Raw genomic sequence first — 26,814 nt, 5'->3', positions numbered from 1 at the left:
ATGCACCGCACGAATTGATGCGTTATTATACCATCCCGTAATTATAGTTGCAACGTTCCACGATCCCAGTGACTTAATGCAATAACGGTCGTCAGATAACAGATGTTATGTATCATGAGTTTTATATTGATTGAAGCTTATTGTGGACATTTTATAGATTGATCGTCCAAATTAAAAAGTTTTGTAGACTAAATTGAGGATAAGTGGATCTCTAACAAAAAGAATTGACTTTACTACTTAATTAATCGTAGTAAGACTGAAAATATTTGTAGGCTTATAAGCTCTATTTTTTACCTCTTGAACAAATCAAACACCTCGAGCAAGATCGGTCCCCTGGTACTTGTGTTTTATAATCAAACATTGTCACATTTTACATTACTACAACATAAACAAATGACATAAAACTTGTCAGATAATGAACATCAACTAAAGGCAATGTTTTGACACTTGAGATGATATATCAATCACCAAACAAACATTTCCCCTTCTATATATTATGTGCTCGTTGTTCCCACCCATCAGTGCTTGGGGTGTTGATAATGGCCGTCACTACCCTTCCACAGGCCCACTGCATTCCAAAGCAATTGGACTTTGACTTTCTCTTTCCCCACCCCCCGCGTTGTTTGTCTACAAGGGCACTGACCTCTCACGGCCGCACGCAACCCTCACTGACCACGTGAAATAAATAACCAGTATTTGAGACGCTTCCGCATAATTGGGAAAGTTAGTTGAAAATTCTAACTAGTTAGAAGTTATTAGTTAGTCCCGTAAAAAGTAACTGATAGAAGTTATTAGTTAGTTAATTAAAAAACAAACGAATAAAATAGAAGTTAGCCAAAAAAACTAATGAATAGTGCTATTCGATAGAATTTCTATTCGTTATTCCCAAGTATGGTGTTTGGGCAACTGATATAGTTCTGGGAGATCCAATACATTTTGCACAACTATTGAACAGAGTACAGCGACACACTCAACACAGTGTTTACTGTCTAAAAGATCCCTCACATCCACAAGAATGTCGCTTTAAATTTCCAAAACCAAAATTGTTGGACTCTACATTGTCAAGAGACGAACAAGGAGTTTGGCAATATAAATCAAAGCGTAATGATGAACTCTTGAATGACCACAACCCCTTTGTGTCCCAACTGTGGCGAGCAAACACTGATTGCAAGATCATGGCATCTGAACACGCTATTGTAAACTATATATCGAAATATGCGACAAAAGGAGAACCCCAGTCACAAGATTTTCAAACACTTTTCAAAGAAATCATGACTAGCTGTACACCCAATGATCACGCAAAAAAGGCATTCACCAAAATGTTAACTAAAGTGATAGGTCAACGAGATATTTCAGCATGCGAAGTCATGCATCTCCTCACGGGCGATCCTCTGTACCATTCCAGTAGGCAGTTTGTAAAGCTATACATTTCTACTGATGACTATGTTGCTGTGGCAAATACAAGTACAGATACAGATGAGTTTATACAAACTTCTATCATGGATCACTATGCTATGAGATCAGCAACACTTGAGCCAATGACGTTATGCGAGTTTGCCACAAAGCACAAGATTGTTCGTGGTAGGCTTATCAACCACAGAAAATCACGTGTCCTTCAGCTCCGTCCGGTAGTAAAACCTGGAATAAATGAAGAAAATGATGAAATTTACTACAAGCAAAAATTACTGATGCACATTGCATGGCAAAACTGCGAAGCTTTAAAGACACACACAACATGGAAAGAATCCTTTACTTCACGGAACCTTTCATTGTGGGAACTACCAGAAATTGAAGACATCGATACTGACCACGTAGTACTACCAGAAGAAGACCACCATGACTGGCAGGAGTTGGCAAGAACACTTCCCAACCAAGCACCTCAGGATGTGATACTAGGTTACCGTGATATGGATCGAGAGTACAATGGGTTTGGCACTTATGACAAATATCCTGGACTAGAAGAGAACTTAGATTTCATACAGAAACAGAAAGAAATACAAGTAAATATTACAAACGATCATTCTAATAATGTGTTATCGCCTAATGAGGGTCAACAGAAAATACTGGACCACCTAGCACAGCAACTAGCGAATGAATCAAGTGAAAAGCTTACACTCGTGCAAGGGGGGGCTGGAACCGGAAAGTCATTTATTATAAATAAAATGGTACATATGATTGAATCCCTGCATGGTAGCTCAAGTGTTATTTTGATGGCGCCAACAGGTGTGGCTGCCAATAATATAAACGGACAAACAATACACAACGCACTACATATAGTCCAAACACGAGGTGGTACTGTTTCCGATCTTACAGGTAAGGCGGAGCGCCAATTACAGGAAGATTTCCGTACTGTCAAAGTAATTATTTGCGATGAGATGTCAATGGTTGGCACTCGAATGCTCTCCATGATAGACAAACGTCTGCGTCAAGCATTCACTAATCGTCAAGAATTACCTTTTGGTGGTTGTATTGTCTACTTTTTTGGTGATTTCAACCAGTTGCCACCAGTTCTGGATCGCACATTACTAGCTCCAGCAGACCCAAGAAACGTTTCTTCAATTGAAGGAAGATTTCTTTTTGAGCAGTTCAAAACAGTATTTGAGTTGAAGCAGGTGATGCGTCAAATTGGAGATGATCAGAACTGTTTCAGAGAAACTTTAAAGCGTATGGCTCTAGGCCAATTAACTCTATCTGACTATGAATTGCTTAAAACACGATTTTCATCAAACAACGTTGCTACAGTAAAAAGTTTCACAAGCGCAATTCGAATAAAAGCAAGGAAAGACGCCGTACATCAATACAATCAACTCATGTTACGGTCTTCAAACAAGCCTGTTGCTTTAATAAAAGCAAAACACAACAACTTAACAGCATGTGGTGCATCAGAGGATGAAGCCCAAGGACTACAAGCAACTCTGCAGCTATCTCAAGGTTGTCGCGTAATACTACGCCAAAACATCTGGACCTCCCAAGGCTTGTGCAACGGCAGTCTGGGGAATGTTGTTGATATTGTCTATGGACCGAATAGATCGATGGACGACTTTCCAATTTGTATTTTGGTCCATTTTGATGGATACGAAGGTCCAACTTTTAATGGCTCTCTTCCGATATTACCACTCACTGTTGGATACCGAAAAAACAACGTGTCCTGTACAAGAAGACAGTTTCCCTTGCAAGTTGCCTATGGTATTACTGTCCATAAGGCTCAGGGAATGACAGTTGACAAAGCAGTAGTTGACATTGGTACGACAGAGTTTGCCCTGGGTCTTACGTATGTTGCAATGTCACGGGTTCGGTCCATCGAAGGACTTATAATTGAACCAGGCTTTTCTCAAGACCGCCTTCTCAAGTGTATCAACAATAATGCGGGTTGGGAAACTAAACGTAGAGAACTGGCACGTCTGCGTTCACTTATACAGCAATGAACACTATTATTATTCTTATTATTTCATTATTACTTATTACTCTGCAAAATTCCTATAAATTGATTTGATTTGATTTGAGTTCATGTATTTTTAACTGTGTGAATGTTTTCTTAACTTGTATTATGTAAATAAATGCTTTTTTGTACTGTTTAGACAATTTTTTAGTAACTAATAATTATTAAAACTTAATGTATTAAATTAAAACTAATTATGACGTAAACAATAAATTTGTCATTACATTTTTCAAAATTCTTGATTAATGTGCTTGCTCCGCTCAATATTGCAAGCAGACAACTGCATTGTACTCCTAGTTTATAATATCACTCCAAACCGACCAGATTATACTTCATTTAAATTATAACATCACCGATGTAACCCCATTACTAGTGTTTGTTGACGGGCTGGACCAACAGATGAAAATTTTCGATCAGCTGTTGGCTAGTATGTTAATTTGCTAAGGCCTGAGCGCTTCAAGAGTTCTGAGCATTCAATTAAAATTTAATAATAAATTGGTTAAAGCTGTAGATCAGCTTTCGTATTGACCCCTTGGATATTATCGACTCCTGAGCACTCTGGGGAAAACATTTGAGTATGGGTTGCCTGTTTCCTGAATACAATTTCATTCCCTTCCCAGGAATTTAGCCAGAAATGTTGCAGGAACTGGGCGCACTGACCAAGAACTTCAGTGGAGCTGAGTTGGAAGGTCTTGTGCGAGCTGCTCAGTCCACAGCCATGAACCGGCTGATCAAAGCGTCCAGCAAAGTAGAGATAGACCCTTCTGCCATGGAGAAGCTACTGGTGTGCAGGGAAGACTTCATGCATGCTCTGGAGAACGACATCAAGCCGGTAACACCACTTACAAACATCACCTTGAAAACTGTGAATTTCATTGTCAAGTTTGAGTGGGAACCCTGAAAAGTTCCACTGAAATTGCAGGATAACACATTTTGTATATACAGTTGGTTACACTATCCCAGTAACTGAAGTTGTGGCCTTTATTGGGTTTTGAATCTACAGAGTGCATGTAAACTTTAACACATTTTGTGTTCTTGTTCCATTGCTTCAATATTTGTATCTAGATCAGTCATGGGCAAAACTTTTAAGTTTTAAGGCTGATTGAAATAAACAACTTTTAGGTGGGGAAAAAATAACAAAACCAACCCGAACAAGTGAAAAAATATTTCCCTTTTTTTCATTACTGATTTAAAACCAGAGTTAAAACTAAAACACAACAAGAATAGAACCATAATTATTTTTTAGCTTTGCTGGCGGTAAAATTTTGCTCTATGAATAATTGTAGGGGTTATTTAAAGGAATGTTGCGGATTGATTAGATTAGATTTAGATTTAGATTTGTTGTCATGAGAGCCGAAGCCCCCTGACTGCTTACCCGGTACCTATCCTTCAGGACATACCCGGGCCCCATGATGTAGGCCGAAGCTTACGCATCAACCTTTAGCACATCATGGGCGGATGACTTAAGGTCATCAGGCTCGCCGGCTGCCGAAGCAGACCCTTCGGAAAGAGGGTTGCCCCTCAATCCTAACCAGGGATTCCGGCTGCTTGTTTAAGCGTCACTCCACCTGGGTTCCACTAGGTCGGAACCTAGAGGTCCATAGTAGAGCGCCCCGACGCATTTAGTGCAAGCAACACTCGGGACCTATCTCATCCCTGACAGGCAGAACCCGCCATCAATAGCCAGGAGGAAGGGGACCATCAGCACGCTGACGGGGGGAACCCCAATCTCCCATTTACACCGCTGCCCGATCGAGGCCTGACCCATTGCTGGGAACCAGAGATATCCAGAGCGGATTGATTAGCTCGAAGGGCCATACTTGGCCAGTGGGCCGAACCCTGCCCATAACTGGTCTGGAGTGATCATTTTTATACCTATCTGTTTGTTGGCCATAGTAATAAATAACATTCCAACTCCAACTGTACAAATAAGATCAAAAGAAGGTAGTTAACATATAATTTATTTATATGTGTATCTGTAAATCATATTCATTATAATCAACTCTACATAGTGCAATATCTTGCAACTTAACAGATATCTTACCATCTATTTTTTCAAATATTTTAACAACATGTTCTCTTAATTGTGTCTAGGCCTTTGGTACGAGTGCTGAGGCCCTGGATCACTTCCTCACCAGAGGTATCACTAACTGGGGAACTCCGGTCAAGAACATCCTGGAGGATGGAATGTTGTTCATACAACAGGCCAAAGCTCCCGAGTCTTCAGGGCTTGTCAGCATTTTGTTGGAAGGTAAATCTTTTTTGTTATCTATGGTCAAAATTCTTATTGGGATGTATGTAAAAACTTTAAAAGATTGGATCCTGCTTGTGGGTAATCTAATTTGTCTAAATAAAAGTGTCAGTAGCCAGCCTGCACTGCCCTGAAATCATTTAGTGTAGTGTAGTGTAGCTTTGTGGAAGGAACCTAACCTCAAACTTGTGCAGTGTCAATTTTTGCTTGGCACCTTTGTTCAGGTAATTTTTGTTGGTGTATTCGGGTACTTCGCCTCTGCTTTTTTTCTGCATTTGACAATACTGAGGGTTTGTAGGCAATTTTGTTCAATGTTGCTATCTTTTGGTTTCTTGTAGAACTACGTCCATAAAAGACGCAACTGGAACGCAATCCATACTATACTTTGCCCATCGGATGAAAATAAATTTAAACATTTTTGAGAACCATGCAGCACATTGGCTGTTCCCTCACCTGGCCACGGCCCACCATAACGCTACCGCAACAAATGTGTTAAAGAAGGTGGTCCAGACCAATCAAATTTCTTAAGTCTCTGTCTGAACTATACCTCTATATTGCAAAATAGAGATGGTGCAGGTATCTGTTTGTCCTGGGTGGTATTGATTCATGTCGTACGCAGTGTCTCAGATTCGTTAACACTGTAAAAGCTAACGTTACAAAGTATCCCTCAAATGGGTTTACAATGCAGATATTACTTCTACTTTGAATTTTCATTAGACACTAAAGTAACAGAGTGTTTTTTTTTTCAGGACCGCCAAACTCTGGGAAGACTGCACTAGCTGCCCAGCTGGCTAAAATGTCTGACTTTCCATTTGTCAAAGTTTGCTCCCCAGAAGACATGGTGGGCTTTACAGAATCTTCTAAGTGTCTAACTATCAGGAAGGTAAGTTTTGATGCATTAAGTGAATTTTAAGTGTTAAGTATTTTCTCATAAAGCTTAGGAAACATTAGTGAAGAGGTGTTAAACTGTATCAAAATATATTAGATTCAAGAGTGTCACAAAACATAGTAAATGTAGGAAACAATTTTCATTAGCTTATTCCCCATGAACTAATCAGAGAATTTTTCGTCATTGTGAAGTCGTCTGCTATCGTTGTCGTTGGATAGATTGTTGACTCGGTAGTCGGGAGTTAATCTCACTGAATTTACAATTTTTATATTGCGACATTTGATATTTTGTTTGAACACAGTAGAACTTTATTAATAAATATATTTAAATATTGTGTCACATTAATTCAACGTTTTATAGAACCAGTCATTTTGAAATTCTTTTGATTTTTTCAATCTATTTGTATTTATCAGTTTAAGTTTGGTACAGTTAAGCAAATTAAAGATTCTTGTTTACATTTCAAGCAAACTTGGACCCTTGATAAGACAGAAAAATCTGTTAATGTCCATCTTCTTTATTTAAGACAAAATTTTTCATCCTTTTCGGAAATATCCTGCATAGCCTGTTTAATGGGGTTGTAAAAAAATAGTAGAAATAGAAGGAACTCTCCCCTGGTTAAAGATTCAGACATTGTTTTAGGCAATCTTTGTATTTTCAAAATGTTATGGTTTTGATTGGTTTTCCTTGTGTCAAAGTTGCTATTGTACCACCAATATATTTTTTTTAATGCAAGGAAACTTTTGCATATTTGAACTCCCCAGGTTTATTTACAAGCATATCTCTAATTTACATTTTGCCTTTGATAAGTTTTATAGAACTAGTATTACACCGAATGAAATAAATAGTAAAAAACCCTACCCATAAAAATGACTACTGTCGCTTTCAACTTAATGTGTTACAGTATAATCTGTCTGTAAACCAATTCGAAGGATCTATCAAGATAAGCACTAAACACCTCCCATGTGTGTTGCAGTATTTCGACGACGCATACAGATCCACTCTGAGCTGTATCTTGGTGGACAACATCGAGCGCTTGTTGGACTACGGCCCCATCGGTCCTAGATACTCCAACCTCACCCTTCAGGCTCTACTGGTCCTGCTCAAGAAGGAACCTCCTAAGGGAAAGAAACTGCTCATCCTGTGTACCAGCAGCAGAAGGTAATGTCCAACGTACTGGGGTTAGGGATGTGGGCGTGTCAAATCTGAATATTGAATTGTGGTTCTGTTAAAACCATAGACAAAAAGAATTAAACATAGACTGTCAGCTGTGCTGCAGTTACCATAGGTTCTGGCGCACACCGCTGGGAGCGCTATATAGTTACGGCTTACGTGCTACGTAACTACACAGCGCTTCCAGCGGTCTGCGCCAAAACCTGTGGTAACCATGGTAACCGCAGCATGGCTGACAGTCTATATTTAATTCTTTTTGTCTATGTTAAAACTCAAGAGTTGTGTTCAAGTTCTGATTGGCTTGGTTTTCAATCCAATCTAAAATATCATTTAGTAACGTCATTACCACAACCCATGCTTTTGTACGCAGTAAATGTAACAGAATAAGAGTGGGGAAGAGTGGACAAAGTATCATTTTTGAAATATTTTAGTTCTTGTTTTTGTTTTTCTTTTCTTTATTTTTTTTCAAGGGGAGTTTGAAATATTGCAGGTATTTCATTGAGACCTTGCTATATTGATAAATCACTAATGTTCACATAATTGCTGGATGATCACAATGTCGCTGTAATCAGAAAAGATGCTCATGTTGAAGGATTTTGGAAGATGATCCCGATGTTGCTTATCCTGATAAATAGCAACAGATATTTAAACGTATGCAAGTTAAGAGTAAAAAAAAGGGCCATATGACACTAACCCTGATCCCTAAATGCAGGATTTCCATTTAATTTAATTTAATTTCAACAAACTATAAGTTTTAGAAACCATTTGAAATCAAGTATTCTAAAAAATCTTGAATCTTTAGTGCATGTTCAGTCTTTTATTTATAAAAATACACAGAATCTACTCTAACAATTTAATTACAAAAGTGTTAAGACAAGAATCATACTATTGTCTTGATTATCTTCAGCGATCACCATAGCCATGAAATTCCTATCCCTAAATTATTCCAACCCTGTTTGGAAACCAGAATTAAGAGTTTCCTGAACAAATCCTGAATAGTTTGGACTTGAATATTTAATTCCATTACATTTGTCATATAATGCCTTATACAAACACAGCAGCCGTGCAGGCACAACGGGTGTAACTAGTGTAGTCTTGAGATATTGTAATTTGAGATTTACGTTCGACACATCACTAAACAAATTGTAAATACAATTCCAAGATCTTGTATTTATTGAAATAGTTAATTCAGCTCGCTATTTGTGCACATTTGGTAACAATACTTGTTTTCCAGACAAGTGCTAGAAGAGATGGACCTGCTGTCCGCGTTCACAGCTGTACTGCATGTACCTAACCTCAACAAGGCTGAACATCTGCTGGCCGTGGTCGAGGAGAGCGAGATATTCTCCAAGGAGCAGATGGCTCAACTCATGCGTCAGATCTCAGGACATTCCAAGTAAGTGTTTATAGCAGTCTTCCAGCGTGGCTGTGAGTGTGCATCGTTGACTGTGGGGTGTTTGGAATGCTGTGTGTGGAATAATATCCTTAACACGAGCTGTTGATGGGAGAATGTTTTATAACTTGAGTGTAGAGTTTGATTTTGACTTGCTTCACTCCCAGATTCGCTTTTTATCTAAGGTCATTGGTAAACGTTTTCGGTTGCTACGCTGTTAGTTTTGTACGTAGAATGTTTAAAAAACGTTCAAAAATCTTTGTGTTTTAGTATTTTATTTTTGTGCATGGAAATTTTGCATTGAAAATGATGACCATTTAAGAATTGTTTTACCATGACCGAGTTAAAAAGTAGTGAACCAATTTGTGATCAGCAAAATAGAGCCAGACAATTAGGACCAGCATGGAGCAATTGGTAGTCACGTGTGGTATGTTGCCGTGGGGATTGTAAAGTTGTTGGGGCAGGTGGAAGATACTACGATGCTGTCCAATTTTGGGTGACAAGTTGCTGGGTAAGAAAGTAAAGAAGACTGGCCTCTCTTCTGTTAGGCCTACAGGCCGTTCTACGTCAGTTAAGCCTTCAGGCCACTCTGTCGTTGTTCGGCCACCGACCTCCAAGACTCCCCAAGCTGCCTGATCCATCAGGTAGCTGAAACCTTTTAGTTGTATCCTAAAAGGGAATGTTGAATGAAATTTCATAATGTCGAAAAGTAAGTCAGTTTTAGAACGGGAGCAAATTGGCCTAAAGGTATAGCACAGGGCTTCGGTCCCATAGGTCATGGATTTGAATCCTCCTAATCACCTATGTTTTTAACTTTTTGATAATGCCGCAAACCTCTAGGCCAAGCCTGAAGTAATTTGTAAAATGGATCTAAGCTAGAGCCTAGTGTCTAGGATGTACAGTAGAAAAGAAACTGAGTATGTAGAACACTAAACACAAGTAAAAGCATATCCCACAATCGCTGACAGATTTTTCATCCAAGCACATTCAAATTAAGTCTGCTATCCCGGTTAATTCTTTAAACTGGACATAGTGGCAGTGAATTTTCTCTTCTAGTTTGAAACTTAGACAATATGCAACACTCCCTTTGAGGATATGTCTATTGGAAGAACTTTTAAAACACATGTTTATTACATTTTTAACACATTTAAGTTATTTTTTTGTCATTTTAGCCTTGATTGCTCCTTTTTGTCAAAACATTTCTTTTTCTTACTTGCCTTTGAATTTTTTCCTGCTTTTGTTCTATCCGACTGTAAGTTAATTTCATGTTTGTTGTTGCAGGATTTTCATCGGGATCAAGAAGCTGCTAGCTATGTTGGACATGGCTCGTCAGACGGAGGACGCGTATCGAGTAGTCAAGTTTGTATCGAGGCTCGAGGAGGAAGGCGCACTCGATCGAGGAATGACCATACACTAGACAGTATTAGCCTCCTCGTAATAGCACATCCTTCCTTAGGTATTATCAGTCCTGCTTGTTGAATTTGTGATTTATTTATTATAGTATGTTACTTACGACGTTACGTTTGTGCATTGTTAATAGTAAAAGCGTAATTGATGATAGAGTTTTATTATGTATGTGTGGACTGGTTTGACCGGTTAAACCACCGAGCTGTGAGATGTATTACTCTTTAAATGTCCATCAACGCTAAATGTTTATGTGGCGGTTAGAAGGCTTTTTTTAATTCCACAAGGTTTTATCCTGGAATTTTTTTCCACATTACTTCAGACTAAGCTTAGAGGTTGCGACATTATCACTTAGATAAAACTCATTGGTGGTGGGATTTGAACCGGGGACCTTGGGGACCGAAGCCCGGCGCTCTACCACTAGACCATATGTTAAATAGGTGCCAAAGCAAGACTTAACCTCCGCATGCTAACCAACGTTGATGGACAATTTGGTGAATAATACAATTTATCTATTGTTTGGTAATAAATCAAAAATTCAGAAGGATTCAAAGGTAAATGTATGTAAAGCTGGTAAAAAATTAACTAGGCACTGGCTGAACGGGGCATACTGCAAAACAAATGATGTCAGCAATTTGGAATTAAACACAGCTGTGACAGCTGTCCTTGTTAAAAATTGGAATGTCAAAGATAATAGGTGTGCTGTCTAAACTGCTGTAAAATGTAAAAACTGACAAATTGTAAAAAAGATCTATCCAACAAACAAACAACAACAACAACAAAACAATAAAACAGAAGAATAAAAAATTAACATTTTATTGGTTAATAACTATTTATAAAAAATGTCAAATAAGTTGCTGATGTAATTTATTTTAGAGTATGACTTATAACACAGTGTTCATATTGTAAGTTAAAGTAAAGTGGATATGCTTGAATGTTAAAGGTTCTGGTTGGTACCTTTTCCTAAAAACGTACTACTTGAGCATCAACAGTGTAAGATATTACCTACCTAATTAACATTTTTTTTATAATTAAAGTCATCGCCCCATTTTCAATCTAGAGGTGCATTTTGTCCCCTTTATAGGTACTGATCAATTTATCTGTGTATGACTTCATGCACATAATAATCAATGTTACTTTGATGTTACTTTGTTTTTGTTTAAATTTTAATGCTTGTAAATGCTATGTTTAGTTAATTTATGTTTAAAGGTTTAAAAAACGTATACAACTTGTTAAATCATCTAATATAAGGTAGCGTACAAAGGAAATGAATAGAATCAATTTTTTAAATTCTGCATCCAGTGTAATTTATTGAGTTAACTTTAAAACTCTTTAAATTATTTGGTATTTATTTGTTAATTTTATCGTAAACCTGGTAAAAATGTAGGTAAGCAATCATTGGTGTTAATTATTAAATAATAGCTATGAAACTTACTTTGGAATCAAAACCATTGACATGAAATATGCACTTTCTCTCAATATTTCTCTTTAGGCTGAGTTGCACCAATGGTCATTAATAAGTTTTTGTGATCATTTTCTGTTATTATTAATCGATCGTAAACATTCATTTCTTGAAAAAGTACTTTTACTCAAACAATAAGACCACATAGTAAACATATTAACATATTAAATAATATGTTCCAGTATTTTTTAATTTGTAGGTGTCTAAACAACGACAAATTTTTATATTACTTTTTTCAACGTTTAATTAAACTTCAAATTATATAAGACCGTTGTGCATTTTTATTTGAACTTTACACTGTATATAAACCTGGAGCTTGTGTGGTTGTAGTGCAATAGATAAAAGTAGTCATGCCATAAAGTGTGTGTGAGGTAATACGCAACTACCAAAAACTGCTTTACTATTTTAATTCTAACTAGTCTGCATAGGTTATTAGGGGAATATCAAAATATTTTTATGTATGTTTTAAGACTGTATCAATATACCTATACAAACACTGGATCTAATTTTGTGTGTATAAAAATTAGTGGCATTTAGTAGATATCATGAATCTAATTGTAAGACATACTTTTTCTCGTTTGATAGGAAGTACAGGTAATTTTATTTGTTGTATGCTATGGATTTTGGAAGATGTACTGCAGAAAAATTCAATTTGATGTGCTAAACTTAAAGTTCTTTTTGCCTTTTTTCCAAGGTTATACTTTTATTGTGTTTTCCAAGCAAATTCACTTGTCCACTTTATAAACTTGGCCTTTAATAATTAGACTTTAATATACAACTTTCCAAACACAGAAAACCTTGATTTTTGTTCAATACTTGTATTTTTTTACACATTCTCTTAAATCAATACATACACATTTTTAAAAAATCAATACATTACAACTTTTTCATGAAACATATTTAGGTTTTCACCTGGTGCACCCTTCAAGATGTAGGAAAATCTATGTTTTGAAAATGTACAAATATGAAAAGGAATTACTTGGATCGGTATAATTTTAGAGTATTTAGAAGTAATTTGTTTGTTAATCACGTAAGGATGTAGATGCAAAGTTGTTGTTTGTTTAACATTTAATTGTGGTGTAATACTTAGTATGAAGTAGCAGAGATAGAATTATCGTCAAAAGAATGTTCATCCTTTTGCTCATAAATGTTTGTTTAAATATCTATTAAAATATAACATTGTTTAATAATGCAGTTAGATTTTAAAGAATAAAATTAATTGGTGTTTGGTGTTAAATGTGTATAAAGGATGCAGAATGCAAAATTTAAAGACAACTGTTGAAATAATTTAAAAAGTTTTTAAAACTTAATTTAATTTTTTACCTCTGTTAAGCCTGTGTATTGTTTATAAGACATATTTTATTATCGAATCAGTGTAATTTTAGAGTATTTATGGGTCCTGTTATTCAAGCATATTGGAAAAGCTAAGTGGTTGTTGTCGCTTATATTAAGTCAATTGTTAGAAGACATATCAGGCTTAAAGTCTGACTTAAGTCGCCTAATCTTCCGAACTTATATAGAGCAATAAAATTGATGTCTTGCCGAGAATATTGTAATCAGCCCATCGTATTTACCTTGCTGTACTTGGATGCAATATTTAAGAATGTATTTAATTTATTGATTAATTCATTCATTAGGGTACTCTCTCCATAATTTCCCTTTTAACTTGTATTCTCTTTATAAAACACAACTAACTATAATATACACTGAGTTTGAGTTTTATTCATAAAAGATCGACGATAGGTAGTAACAAAAAGTGTTGACTGGTCCCTCACAAAAAAAAAAAAAAAAAATTCCACCAGTTTGAAAACAAACAAAACATAATATAACCTGAATAATGGAATCTGGAGTACCAAATCTACAACATTACTTAGTGACGATTATATTAATCTTCTCCTACCTCCTCCATACCTCTCAATTTGGTACTTAAAATTAAAATAATATCCATTCTTAATTTTTATTTTGTACCAACAATAATTGACTCAAGAGGGAGTAGTACCTGAATGCAGTTCCCTATTCCGCCTCTGTCTCAAATAAAGCCTTGCCAATACTTTTCAATACCTAAAATCTTGCATTGGTAGGTTGGGATAAGACAGAGCTCTTGTATGAACTAAAAGACTTTTATTTTTTGTTCTTGTTTTAACACAACAATATAGTATTGTGTACACAGCTATTAGTCAAAGATATCATGTGCTAAATATTTAATTATTTGAGTATATTATTATTTACATTTATAACCATGAGAAATAATTCTGTAGTATTAAGTACTTCAGTAAATTGGAGGTGTGCAAACGGTTTGATTTTCGAGCCGAGCCTAGCATACGAGCTCGAGAGTTCGCCAACTCAGAAAATCACGCTCGAGCCGAGCTTCCACATTTGCAGGCGATAACAAAGTTCCTGTTAATCACAGGAGAAGATGGTGATATCCCTACAACCGCGAGAGATGTTCAAAATTTTCTGCAGTTACAGAAATAATTTATAATGATTACACCACCATTGTAGACGACCAGGATTTTACAATGATCGCTTGAGTCAATTAATTATGATGTTTACACAACCCTGGAAGATCTTTTTGAATTTGCTGCGATTGTGGAAAAATTTGATTTTTCCGTTTGCTCAGGATTTTTTCCACAATTATTGCCGTAGACGATTATGATTTTTCTTGGCTTCGAGAACGGTCCAGTATTTGACTGCGATTACGGAAAACAATGATGATGTTTCTGACACTGTGGGAGACGATGATAATGTCACCGCAGTAGACATCCTGGGTTTTGCCGCGATCGCTGAAGGCTATGATAATGTTTCTGTGGCTGCAGGAGATGAACAGGATTTTTTCTGCGATCGTGGGAGACTGCGATGATGACGTAATGAAGTAATGATAAATGGACTGTAGCCTACATAATATTGATGATTACCAAATGTACTACTTTCTTAAATACTGTACATTGTAACATTAAATTGTACTTTGAAAAAAATAATTAAACAAACTAATTTATTGTATGTCCAAAATCCTCGGCTAAAAAACAACTTGAGGCTCGAACTTTTCCCTAAACGCTCGTGCTTGGAGCTCGGCTCAATGAAAAATCTCAGGCTCGCACACCGTTCTTGTAAATACAATAATTGGTGTAATATTCACGCTAATGTAATTATTAAATGTATGTTTTGTTAATAGATTTTTAATTACAAAAAATACGAGATAATTTGCTTGTGCTACTCTATACAATAGAAAAATACTTATTTAGTGAGACTGTAGTTAAAAAACATTACTTTCCATTTTATTTCTTAATGCTTATACAATTAAAAAAGTTTTCTTTTTTATTATGTTCCAAAGTTGCAAAGTCACTGCTTATTTACATGTTTAAGTTAGGAAAATACCACTGTAATATGAATATTATTGCAATAGCAATTAAATAGTTAGAGTTAACATTTTCAGATATGAAATTATTTAAGTATTAGACTAGTTAAATAATATAATTTAAATATTTAAATCTATTTTTATTTTTATCTATAAATAGCAAAATTATGCCTATTGTAAAAACAAAATGTTGCATGTTTTATTACTATTTTTAAATTAAATTTTTTTTAAATTATGAATTAAATGGTTTACAATTTAAGTCAGTTACCATTACAAATTTAAACTTCTTAAGCGTTTCTATAAAATAACATTCCTTGTATAGTTTTGTGTAAATGTTTATGTTGTACTTACAAAAAATAAAAGAACATAGTTCTGTTCATGATTATGTAAAATACCAACTCAGTAAATGTAAATTGTTGAAGTGTAGTTGTGTTTATTACAAAGTCTAGCCTCTAATTTTATTTTTACTAACACATTAATTTATTTTCAGTGCAAGGATACTACAATGGTATATTTCGCTACTTGTCCCAAAAGTCACCCATTCAGAGCAAAAAAGTACAGTAGTTTACGAGCGAATTGAAGCTGAGGGTGGAAAACAGCTATCGAACCCCAAAACTGAACTTTTGTGGAAGTTCTTTTCATCACGATGCAAACAATAATACTAAGCTTCTTGGTTTGATTTATTTTTTAATATTCCATACTGAGGTAATTTTTTTAAGTAGGTAGTCATTAGTTAGCATGGTTTTAAATTTATTCAAAATCAGGTGTTTAAACAACATTTCTCGTAATAAAAATACACATAAATTAGTGCTCCTTTCGAGCTAAACGGGATCTTCGTTTGTTCGGGACAGGACAAAGTTGATTTTGTATAGGAATAGTAGTGTTGATGGCAGGCAAAATGATATGCTATGACAGATTGTAATTCAACGATTTTCTAAAATTTCAGCTGTACATAAATGAGCTTTTTTTGTATACAGAGTGATGAAAAGTATTAGTTATGAAATTCTAAGTAGTAAACCATTACTACTACTGCTCTTTTGACAATTTTAATTTGCCTACTTTTGCCTAGTTTTCAAAATCGGAAAGAAATCATTTATCCAAACCCTTTCAATTTCGGATAATCGGTCTTTGACATAAAGAATATAGATATACTATTTTAACTTTGATTGATACTATTTAAATAAATTTTTACACGTATATTGTTGATTGTCACTGCTGATCGTCTCCCGGTCTCGGCAACAACGGGGATCAGCATTTAGGTTAATCGACGTTTTGGATGATCAGGCTTTCGATAATCAATGCTCCACTGAATAACGGAAAACCGCTGGAAGTTTAATAGTTTTTTACAACCTTCAATATTGTCTTAGTGATCATCAACATCGGTAAATTAATTGCTAAAACAATTTACAAAAATGCAAAAAAATCAAGTTAAACATTTATAACAATCTTCAGATTATTAAAAATTCAGAAATATTGGTGAAGTTTTTATTTCAAATTTATAAATAACAAAACCTTGTATTTTAACAAAATTTAATTACATTGTCTAAATAAATGTAATTGATGGGCTTTAATTTTAGGGGAAAAAGGTATTAACAAAATGAAAATACATTACATTAAAGTATAAATTTAATCTACAATACTACATTTTGACTGGTTTGATTTCTCGTATAGAGATTACATAGGTATATTAACAAACTTATTTCTACGCTCGTAATCTTACAACCCGAACAAAAGTCTTAAGCCGAAAGCTCGGTTGAGAGCGTTGACGAAACATGTCATCAATCTCAATCAACCTCTTGACGAACCTAAATACTTAATTCACTGAATTCAATAACACTTAACAATAATACTCTTTGAGCCGCAATCGATCGATTGCACAGACTATATACAAGGCACGACAGCGCCGGCGGACGGATATCTACGATAAATAACTACAAGAATTAACCTTGGTTAGGTCAAAGGTACTTGGCAAGAATATGTACAGGATCAGACAAAACTGGGAGCGACTTACGATCGCAAATGCTGCGAATAAATAGTTTGTTACTAGGGTACACATAACAGTATGTATTGAACGTGCTACAATTCAGTGTAATAAATGTTCCATACGTTAATGGTCGGTTATAAATACGACTTAAATATTTTGTGATAAATGTAATGATGTATAAATAAAATAATAGATGGTATTTGTTCCTCCATCAGGTAAAGAGTAAACTTTACTTCATAAAGATGGTGAAATATTTTTAAGTGTTCGATTAGCTGTAATTGATCTTGGAAATTTCTTTAAACACTATTTGTTAACTTTTATTGCCAGTTACGTACCAAAAAAGTTTTAGTCATGTAAAAAATAATTTTTTAAATATTTAAAAGCTTGAGAATTATTCTAATTCATGAAAAATATACGTTCTCCTTTAATTGAACACCAGTTAGTTATGAACTAAATAAGTATGAGAAATTGTACTTATTACAATAAGTAAAATAAATTATAAGTATTGCCAAAATCTTGAACTGAAAACTAGGTTTCAAACATTTTACTGCCCTAAAATATTGAGTTCTCAACTTGTTTTATAGCAAGCCATTCATTTTTAAAGCAATTAACTAATTTTGTGTTATTTCAGAATACATATACAAAATACCTTAGATATTTAATACTCTTAACAGAACACACTTTAAAAATAAAAATCTTGTAGTCTAATATTAATAAATTTGCTATCACATAAATTTTGTGAGTATTGGGTACAGTTTAAAATATTGTTATCTTTTATTTAATTTTAATTCATAAAATAATCTTGAATAATGGTTTCTTTGTAAAACCTTGGTTTGGAAAATCCTCACGGTTTCTTCATAAAACTTGGTTCGGAAAAATTCTCACAAAGTAATTCTAGTTTTATCACATTCAATTAGATTCACAGCTGAAGAGAAAATGGCAAGAACTATACAATACCTAAGCTAAGCATAAAGTATCGTACTTTCAGACTTAACTTTGGCTCATAATGAAAAGTTTGTATAGCACCTAAAATGTACAGCTTTTCACATCTTAACACTATTTCGATAAAAGTCTTATTGCAGCTTCTGCAGCTTCTTCTGGCTGGCTCTGTAGGCTTGGTTGTAGAAGTCGAGGAAGAGGACGAAGAATATTGTGGAGTGGACGAGTAGAAACGCAGCGACTAACTTGGGGTAGCCACAGTCGAAGATGAGCACTTGAGCCGAATGGATGAACACTAGGGTGAATTGAGCCTGTGGAAAAGTATCATCTGTTAGTACAATGGTTGGTAAATATGTTTAAGCCACGTTTACACAAAGCCAGTTGGCAAACAGATTATACGCCTCAGGTAACTTGAAATGCAATAGCCAGGTTGCCTGCTTGGTGGCCTCGTGTATATGTGGCTTTAAGGACACATTAATCTTTTGAGTTCCTGGAAGTATTTATTGATAATCATGTCTATTACGATAACGATTTCCTCCCTCTATAACAATTAAATACAGTATTTTATTGGTGAGTGAAGATCATGTCAATTAGTATGACGTTTGGAATGATGAGGGTAAGGCTTCCATCAACACTGAGAGTCACACTACTAGACGCTAGTGGTAATAAATGATTCCAACAGTAATTAATTGTTGAAACAACTGCGGAAAATAACAAAAGCGATGGTGGTGGGGGAATGGTTCTTGTGTGCATTCTGATCGCCTCTCTAATTGACACACTAAAAACTCACTATCATGTGAAATAAAAATATTGTTTACTGTATGTAGTGATAATAAATAAATTTATTTAATTTCATTGTGAAACAGCTAATCTTTGGTTTGGTTTTGGTATCAATAATCTTATCTAACTGACAAAAACATAGGTCCGATCAATCAAATCGGTGGTGTCAACTTTGCCACAGATGTTAACTTTCAATCTAATTTTTGATATGTATTTACTTGCAACAGCTGTTAGTGGATTGTAAAATGTTTTGTTTTTGTTTTCTGTTATGTTTTACATGGTTTTACCTCAAGTTTAATATTTTTTTCAGTGAATCATTCTCAATATATTTTGTGTTCATATGGCCTTCTGTCTTCTGTATGTCCTATGGCCTACCTCAACTTCTTCATGGTAAGCCAGCTACTATCCTCCTTATTCTACAATTCAAAATCCTGGCCTAGAACCTTTCCTTGAACAAAACTAATCTTATTTAGATAAAACATCGCTAAAAACCAATGAACCTTTATTAGTTAACATATACATTGAGTAAAGGGGTGTCCAGTTTCCTTCCATTAAAATCAACTGACTTTCTTCATCTTCCGATTATTAAATCAACTCAACACTGTAAAAACTACCCAGCTACCCATGTATTGAGGTGGTATGCTTAATTGCTTATTCACCTCGATTAATATCATAGACAAAAAGAATTAAATATTATAGACCGTCAGCCGTGCTGCGGTTACCATAGGTTCTGGTGCACACCGCTGGGAGCGCCATGTAGTTACGGCGTACACGCTACGTAACTACACGGCACTCCCAGCGGTGTGCGCCAGAACTTATGGTAACCGCAGCACGGCTGACGGTCTATATTTAGTTCTTTTTGTCTATGTTAATATCCAGACTAAGAAACACCTAATCTTGGTATCGAAGCTACACCGATCATCTCAATGCATTCTATCCTTAACTACCATTAAAATCCAGCATAAAATAAACCTGGTTGATATTGTCTCAAAAATAATAATGACGTTTACAATTAAATAAAAATACAAGTACTCACAAGTTGGAGGGTGGTGAGATGTTTTTTCCACCAGAGGTACTTCTGGTACTGAGGTCCGAGAGCAGACATCATGTAGTAGAAGTACATGATCACGTGGACCAGGTTGTTGACCAGGTTAGAGAAGGTTCCGTGACCACCTGCGAATGTCAAACAGTTCTCATTTTGTATCGCAGTGTAAAATATTAGTGATGTATAATAGTCATCAAATTACCAGTTTGAGGTAAACCTCCTTAGAATTTAGCTACTTAATTTTGCACATATCTTTTGTAAAATTATATAGGGTGGAAAATAGTCCCGGGACAGTTAAATATTTAAAAACATACGGTAATGAAGAAAGTGCTCCAAAACTTGGTAAAAATTTTTTGGGCATTAAACTCATTTTAACACATTATTCAATGATGTGCTACCTCCTCAGAGACTTTAGCTAGGAGTCAGAAGAAAGTCTTAAATAAAAGCATAGGTAGATATGCACATCAAATTAAAGGTCTTTGTTAGTTAAATACAATGCCGCAAACCCGAACTCAATCAGACCACCGAGTCGAAAATGCAATTTAAAGCTGCATATAATTTGCATTGTTATACGCATACCTTCTCAGGGAAGAGCCTAGAAGTCGGAAGAAAATCATAAACGTATGCACATAAAATTAAAGGTATTTATTAGTAGAATACAATACCGTACCGCAAATTTGAGCTCAACAGAACTACTATGAGTAAAAAATGGCAGCCACTCAAATATTCAAAATATGGCAGATTCAAGAAATCTTTACCACAATTCCGGTACTTCTCTTTCGGAAAGATAAAAATATTGGCATAAATAGGTACAAATCACATTAAATAGGTTACAGTTCCGTTCCGGCACCTCATTTGTTACAAATCGAGCACTGTATACAGGGTGTTTCGGTAAAGCGTAGCGGGCTATGCAGATTCAGATTCTACATGCAAAAACAGGTCGAAAATATAGAATAACATGTTTTTATTTCGGCTTTGTTTAGCCGTAATCCGCCATTTTGTATTTTGTTGAAAATAATTAATATTTCAAAAACCCCTAGAGATATTTTTATGAAACTTTGTATAAACTTTAAGGCATTACCTAGGCACCTTGTAGGCATTAACATTCTCCGAAAATATCTTTGATGAGGCTCATCAAATTTCAAAATGGTGGTCAATTAAAATTTTGTTTTAATGGCTTTTTTTAATTGAATTTTACTTTTAAAATTTTAAATGGCCGCCATTTTGAAATTTGATGAGCCTGATCAAAGATATTTTTGGAGAATGTTTATACCTGTAGCCTAAAAGTTTATACCAAGTTTCATAAAAATATCTCCAAGAGTTTTTAAATTATTTATTATTTTCAAAAAAATACAAAATGGCGGATTACGGCTAAACTAAGCCGAAATCGAAACAAAGTTATTCTATATTTTCAACTTATTTTTGCATGTAGAATCTGAATCTGCACAGCCTGCTACGCTTTACCGAAACGCCCTGTATATATCTGTCATGAAGAAGTATGACTTCACTACAGTCAAGTTTCTTTGTTAAAGATTCCCTAATAAATGGCCTAAAATTGAAAATCAGGAATGGGTAAAAAACTATATGTCAAATCAATTTTGTCGGACAAGATTATTAATTATAGGCATATTATTATACTTGGTATGACTTTCTGTCATTTCAACTATACCCCACAAAAATATCTACAATGACTAATCAAAAGTATCTTACTTTTTTTACACATGCCAATTACGCTTCCACGTCTATCTACTATTGAAATCTCGCAGGGGAGCGAGCTGGCATGGTGGTTAGAGCGCGGGACTTCGGTCCCTGAGGTCCCGGGTTCGATCCCCACCAAGTCACCAATGGATTTTATCTAAGTGATAATGCCGCAACCCCTAGGTCTAGCCTGAAGTAATGTGAAAAACAATCCCAGGCTCGTGCCTAGCGTCCTTAGGAAAAAAAAAACAAACTATTGAAATCTGCAACTTTTACCTGCGAGAAACTTGACGCAGACCCAAGTCTCGATGGGTGTGAGCGAGTGATGGTACAGATGCAACAGACTTATCTGGTTGTCTTTCTTCCGCATAACGAAGAATATCTGAAACACCCCATTGTCAGATACTCTATCACTTTAGTTGATAATGAAACAAATATAAATATACAAAATATAATACGGAATTCAAAACTAGAGTACAAAACAGTTCAGAAAGACGTTATTTTTTGGTGTATAAACATGTTTAGAAACGCTAGTTATTCTAAACAATAAAATACCATTGACCATCACCAAACTGTAGCATACCCTTGACTTGGAACTATTGCTCCAGTCGATCTTTACACCTTAGAATACCAAAGAAAATATTTTTAGGTGTTTACATATAGGCAACAACCTAAAGATTGCATTAAGAATGTATTTTTACCAAAAAAGTAATGCCTTATGTCATTGTACAAAATTTGGATTTTATAACTAATAATAATACATAGATAATATTTAACCAGTACTTACCATCCAGAGAGTAATATTTTGTATATATTAATAATCTGGAAAACTATAAGTCCTGTAATATACTCATGATATTAACTTTTTATAACACTTTTTGCCAAAAATGTATTTAGATGAAAAATCTACATATTCTTTTTGAAAATTAAGAAACAAAACATTGATACTTATCAAAAAGATTAATCCAAAAAGCTGTTTTTCAATTAGAATTTAAAAACTCTAAGTCCAGCTTACATGCCTGAACAATCTTAACTACTTTTTCTATATGAAAAATGGATGACATGACAAAACCTCAGCTATCTACTAAAATGGATGACATGACAAAACCTCAGCTATCCACTAAAATGGATGACATGACAAAACCTCAGCTATCTACTAAAATGGATGACATGACAAAACCTCAACTATCCACTAAAATAGAATTGGATGCATTGAAAGCTTTCGTGCAACGTTTCCATGCAACTAAGGATGAATGAAGTTGCGGTTTAGTTATGAATAAAATGAATTAAGACCAATGAATCATCAGTTAGGCGAATCCTGAATGATCGTGGCAGCCGGTGATGATGATGGGATGCGGTGATCGAGTGATCGTAATCACTCGGTGACAAAACTTACCGTATCCACAAACTCTGTCAGTTTTGAGATGTAATACCACCAACAAAGACTAGCCATCTGCAAAATCAAAATTGTTATAAATTGTTCCAAGTTCCAATAGGTTGTATCACAGTTATCATGTGTAATAAAGTTTAAGAAAATGTTTATTGTTAAATATTTATTGCTTAAATTATTTAACGCAAATGTTCATGGTACAGTTTGCCAACTTTTACAAGAGGCTGAATAAACTTACTTTGTGGGACATTTACTTACCAAAATCTACAAGGAAGTCATCTGGGTAAATTTACCTTGAGATTTATTTAGTCGGAAAATCTAGTACTTGTTAGGATAAGTATTCGTTAATGTTACGTTTATGATATTTTTCTCTGAAACATGTCCCATTTGAACTTTTAAAATGGTAATGTACCTTTAGAAAGCAGAGAGTTAGTATAAGCACCAAAGTAAAAAATATTACGGAAGTGATAAAACATGTAACTATCAGAACAACATCAATCATTTTCTGTTAAAACGATAGTTTTTACGAGTTCCATTTAGTCTATGAGAAAAAAATTTAAACCAAACAATAACAAATAAAATTACTGTATATTCCTGGTTCCCAAACAAAACCTGTCACAAAATTAAATTTTCGTCTAGAAATCTTTGTGCAAGTATTCAATTTTTGGAACTTTTTTACCAATTGTGAATGATAGAACACTTACCCTAAGTGCAGTGGGGTTGTGGGAATAATCAACAGGTTGACACTTGTAACTGTAGTCTAGCAGCCATCCACTCATTAGGTGCTGGAACATGAGAAAATATTGTTGAATTAGGATTAGATTTTATGGTTATTTTTTAAGGGGACACATTCTATATTTTTTAAGGCAAAGTGAGTGAAGGATTCTGTTGAATGAATGAGATCATAGTTTTGTTACTCAGATCAGCTGTTTATTTATCCAATGATGTACAGCTGGGTCCAATTAACCATAAAGAAGATTCTAACTTTTCTTGCATCCTTAAAGCAGATGAGCACTATACTCACCACCCAGTTAGCATAGCTAATGCCATTCACTTTAAATAGTTCAAGGAGACTCCTTACCCTTAAAATCTGAAGCATATTTTGATGTGTGTGTTGATTATGATTGTGGGCATACTAAAATATCCCTCATCCCTACTCCCTAATTTATCTGATCTTAATAGTGATTCCTGTGAAAGAGGTTCTACAATAACTAAACAAGTTGATAAACTTTTTACTTGAAAGAATTCCAGCTATGTTGAAATGACTCACGTAGCAAGAATGACACTGCTGCAAGCCATACAGCTGTAACTATAATTGCTGCGGTTATGATCGTTGAAGTGAAAGATAAATAATATCAGTTGCAGCGTTACTGGTCATGCAAGCTAATCGTATACAATTCTATATAGGAACAAACAAATAGAATTTTATTATTTTATCTTTTAAAAATGATTTATAAGAATTAACATTTCGACCAAAAAAATAAATTTCTTTAAATTTTTTACTTATATATAGGATTAAGATGGCGCAGATTGTCAAAACAACTTTGACAGCAACAATGCTGTGAGAATTATAAATCAACTACTGTAGTAACTTATTTACCATGCTTTGCCTTAAGAACCTGACAAAAAGGTTATTTATAACTAATATAACATAAACAAATTTAAAAATAAACAGTTCTTCACAAATGATGTTGAGCAACACAAAAGCTTCTAGGAAGAAATATGTTTTAGCATTTGGAAATTCTTGGAACATATAAACTGTCATTAATTTCGCCCTTAACTTATTTACATTTCTTTATTTGAAATCCACACGGCACCTATCTCATATTTAAAGTACACTTATAATTAAATACCCTATTAAGAATGCAGATTTTACATTCAATCAGTTTTCACTCAGTTGATCATGTGGTGAAAAAATCAGCTGATGCAATAATAAATCAGCTGTCTAGACATCAGCTGATAGCTGAGTGAGTTGTTTCACTCTTTGCCATCACTCAATGTGGGTCATAGTGTCAGGGGAACAAGGAAGAGGTCTAAAGTTCAGAGTGTAACATAACCTCTGGCTCTGCGCCAATCTTTGACAGTTGTTGTCAGATCACATGTTTCTGTTATGACAACCGCCATGGTGATAAAAATATTAGACAATAAAAAAAAATATATAGGCTTATTAGGTTAAAATGTTTAACTTACTGTAAACATGAATATACATGTTTATTCATGTTTTACACCCCACCTAATCCAAAATATACAGTTAAATTTTTCTAGTTTCATAATTTTTGTGAAAGATTAGTCTATAGTGTGTTTTACAATAATCTAAACATATATTTTTTAATTACATTTTCTTAATGATGGATCTACTTTTGAGTTAAAAATCATAGAACATGATTTATAAAGATTGCTAGAGAATTACTGTTCATAAGAAAGGTAGCTTGTTAAGTATCTATTTTGTATTAATTTTATCTTTTATTGTTTGGGTTTCAAAATTACATTAATAAGTTGTACAATAAATTTATTTTGTTTGCAGATGCTTAGTATCTGTGTTTTATTGTAATAAGAAATTTTGACAAAAAAGTTTTATAATTTATTAGACTTAATATACTAACAGCTCTAGATAAATGGTTGAATTTCGAGCACCAATTGCATTTAGAAATTGCATAAACATTATTACGTAAATTTTATTCTTAATAAATAATGAATTACAGCATTGGCCGACTGAGCAGGATGTATCATAATTGCTGTTTCCAATTTGAAGGCGATTCCTTACGAGCCTAGTACAGTAGCTAGTAGACTATTGCAGCCGGCAAAACGACAAAGTATGAAAACTACAAAAGCAAATGTATTTGAAACAAAACCTCACATAGGGCCTAATAATGAATTATCACCACGTTAAACAGAACAATTCCAGAAGCAAAAAATAGTGGTAGAAGTAGACAATGATGGGTTGAATCGGACACTGAAAAGAATATAGTAAAAGCAAAGAATTGCAAAAAGGATCGATAGAAGACATGACGACAATGAATAGCTTTTACGAGGGAGTACGAGACAAACTAAGAGGAAAAAAGTAAAAAATCAACAACGAAGAAAAAGTTACAATAGGAGAAGTCGAAGAAGAAGCAAACAGATTTGAATGTTGGTAGTCAGGAAAGAAACTGGGAAGAAAAGGTTGATAAAAAAAAACGAAGTAAAAGAACTACAATAATTTATGAAGTAGATGGATACGAAGACTGAGAAAGGATTTTAGGGACGGATGAAGAGTTTGATAAAGAAAACTTCGAAGAAGAGCTGTCACAGAAGTATAAAAAGTAGAATCAACGAATTGCAGTAGTCAACGAATTTGTAACGACGGGAGACAGGAAAAAATTAACGAAAATGAAGAACTACAAGAGAAGGAGAATTAAAGAACAAGGAACAGACAATTCTTTCAGCTATATCTCGTTGGAAAAATCATATGACAAAATGTTAAACAGAAGGATCTAAAGACGTTTCTAGAATGCACAAGTAAGTACGCCTTGTCGGTTTCAGTTCAAGTCGTCTGTAATTGAGGATCCGGGCTTCCCAGTACTTTACCCTGAAGGTTCAAGGCTCTGAGGGGAATCATTGTCCTTTTATAAATCA

General features: G+C 34.6%; 2 protein-coding genes across 2 annotated transcripts in view; one reads left to right on the top strand and one right to left on the bottom strand.

The window, feature by feature from the left end:
- The window catches only part of LOC128993776 (vesicle-fusing ATPase 1-like), a 35,056-nt gene extending 19,692 nt beyond the window's left edge, over window positions 1-15,364 (top strand). Inside the window, exons 10-15 of the mRNA XM_054417758.1 lie at window positions 4,083-4,271; window positions 5,534-5,690; window positions 6,440-6,573; window positions 7,553-7,737; window positions 8,984-9,145; window positions 10,424-15,364. Of these exons, the coding sequence (XP_054273733.1) occupies window positions 4,083-4,271; window positions 5,534-5,690; window positions 6,440-6,573; window positions 7,553-7,737; window positions 8,984-9,145; window positions 10,424-10,559 (963 nt within the window). The 3' untranslated portion in view covers window positions 10,560-15,364. The remainder of the gene's footprint in view (window positions 1-4,082; window positions 4,272-5,533; window positions 5,691-6,439; window positions 6,574-7,552; window positions 7,738-8,983; window positions 9,146-10,423) is intronic.
- A 1,607-nt stretch (window positions 15,365-16,971) lies between these two features.
- Window positions 16,972-26,814, bottom strand: part of LOC128993777 (elongation of very long chain fatty acids protein AAEL008004-like) — a 56,657-nt gene continuing 46,814 nt past the window's right edge. The window contains exons 4-8 of the mRNA XM_054417759.1: window positions 23,904-23,984; window positions 23,206-23,262; window positions 22,086-22,191; window positions 20,103-20,239; window positions 16,972-18,597 (exon numbers count right to left, since the gene is read on the bottom strand). Coding sequence (XP_054273734.1) covers window positions 18,421-18,597; window positions 20,103-20,239; window positions 22,086-22,191; window positions 23,206-23,262; window positions 23,904-23,984 — 558 coding nt within the window. The 3' untranslated portion in view covers window positions 16,972-18,420. The remainder of the gene's footprint in view (window positions 18,598-20,102; window positions 20,240-22,085; window positions 22,192-23,205; window positions 23,263-23,903; window positions 23,985-26,814) is intronic.

Source organism: Macrosteles quadrilineatus, unplaced genomic scaffold (assembly GCF_028750875.1).
Source record: "Macrosteles quadrilineatus isolate MER2022 unplaced genomic scaffold, UCM_ALF_1.0 Scaffold_5__1_contigs__length_97177068, whole genome shotgun sequence".
Taxonomy (NCBI): domain Eukaryota; kingdom Metazoa; phylum Arthropoda; class Insecta; order Hemiptera; family Cicadellidae; genus Macrosteles; species Macrosteles quadrilineatus.
This window is presented reverse-complemented; position numbering and strand designations above follow the sequence as displayed.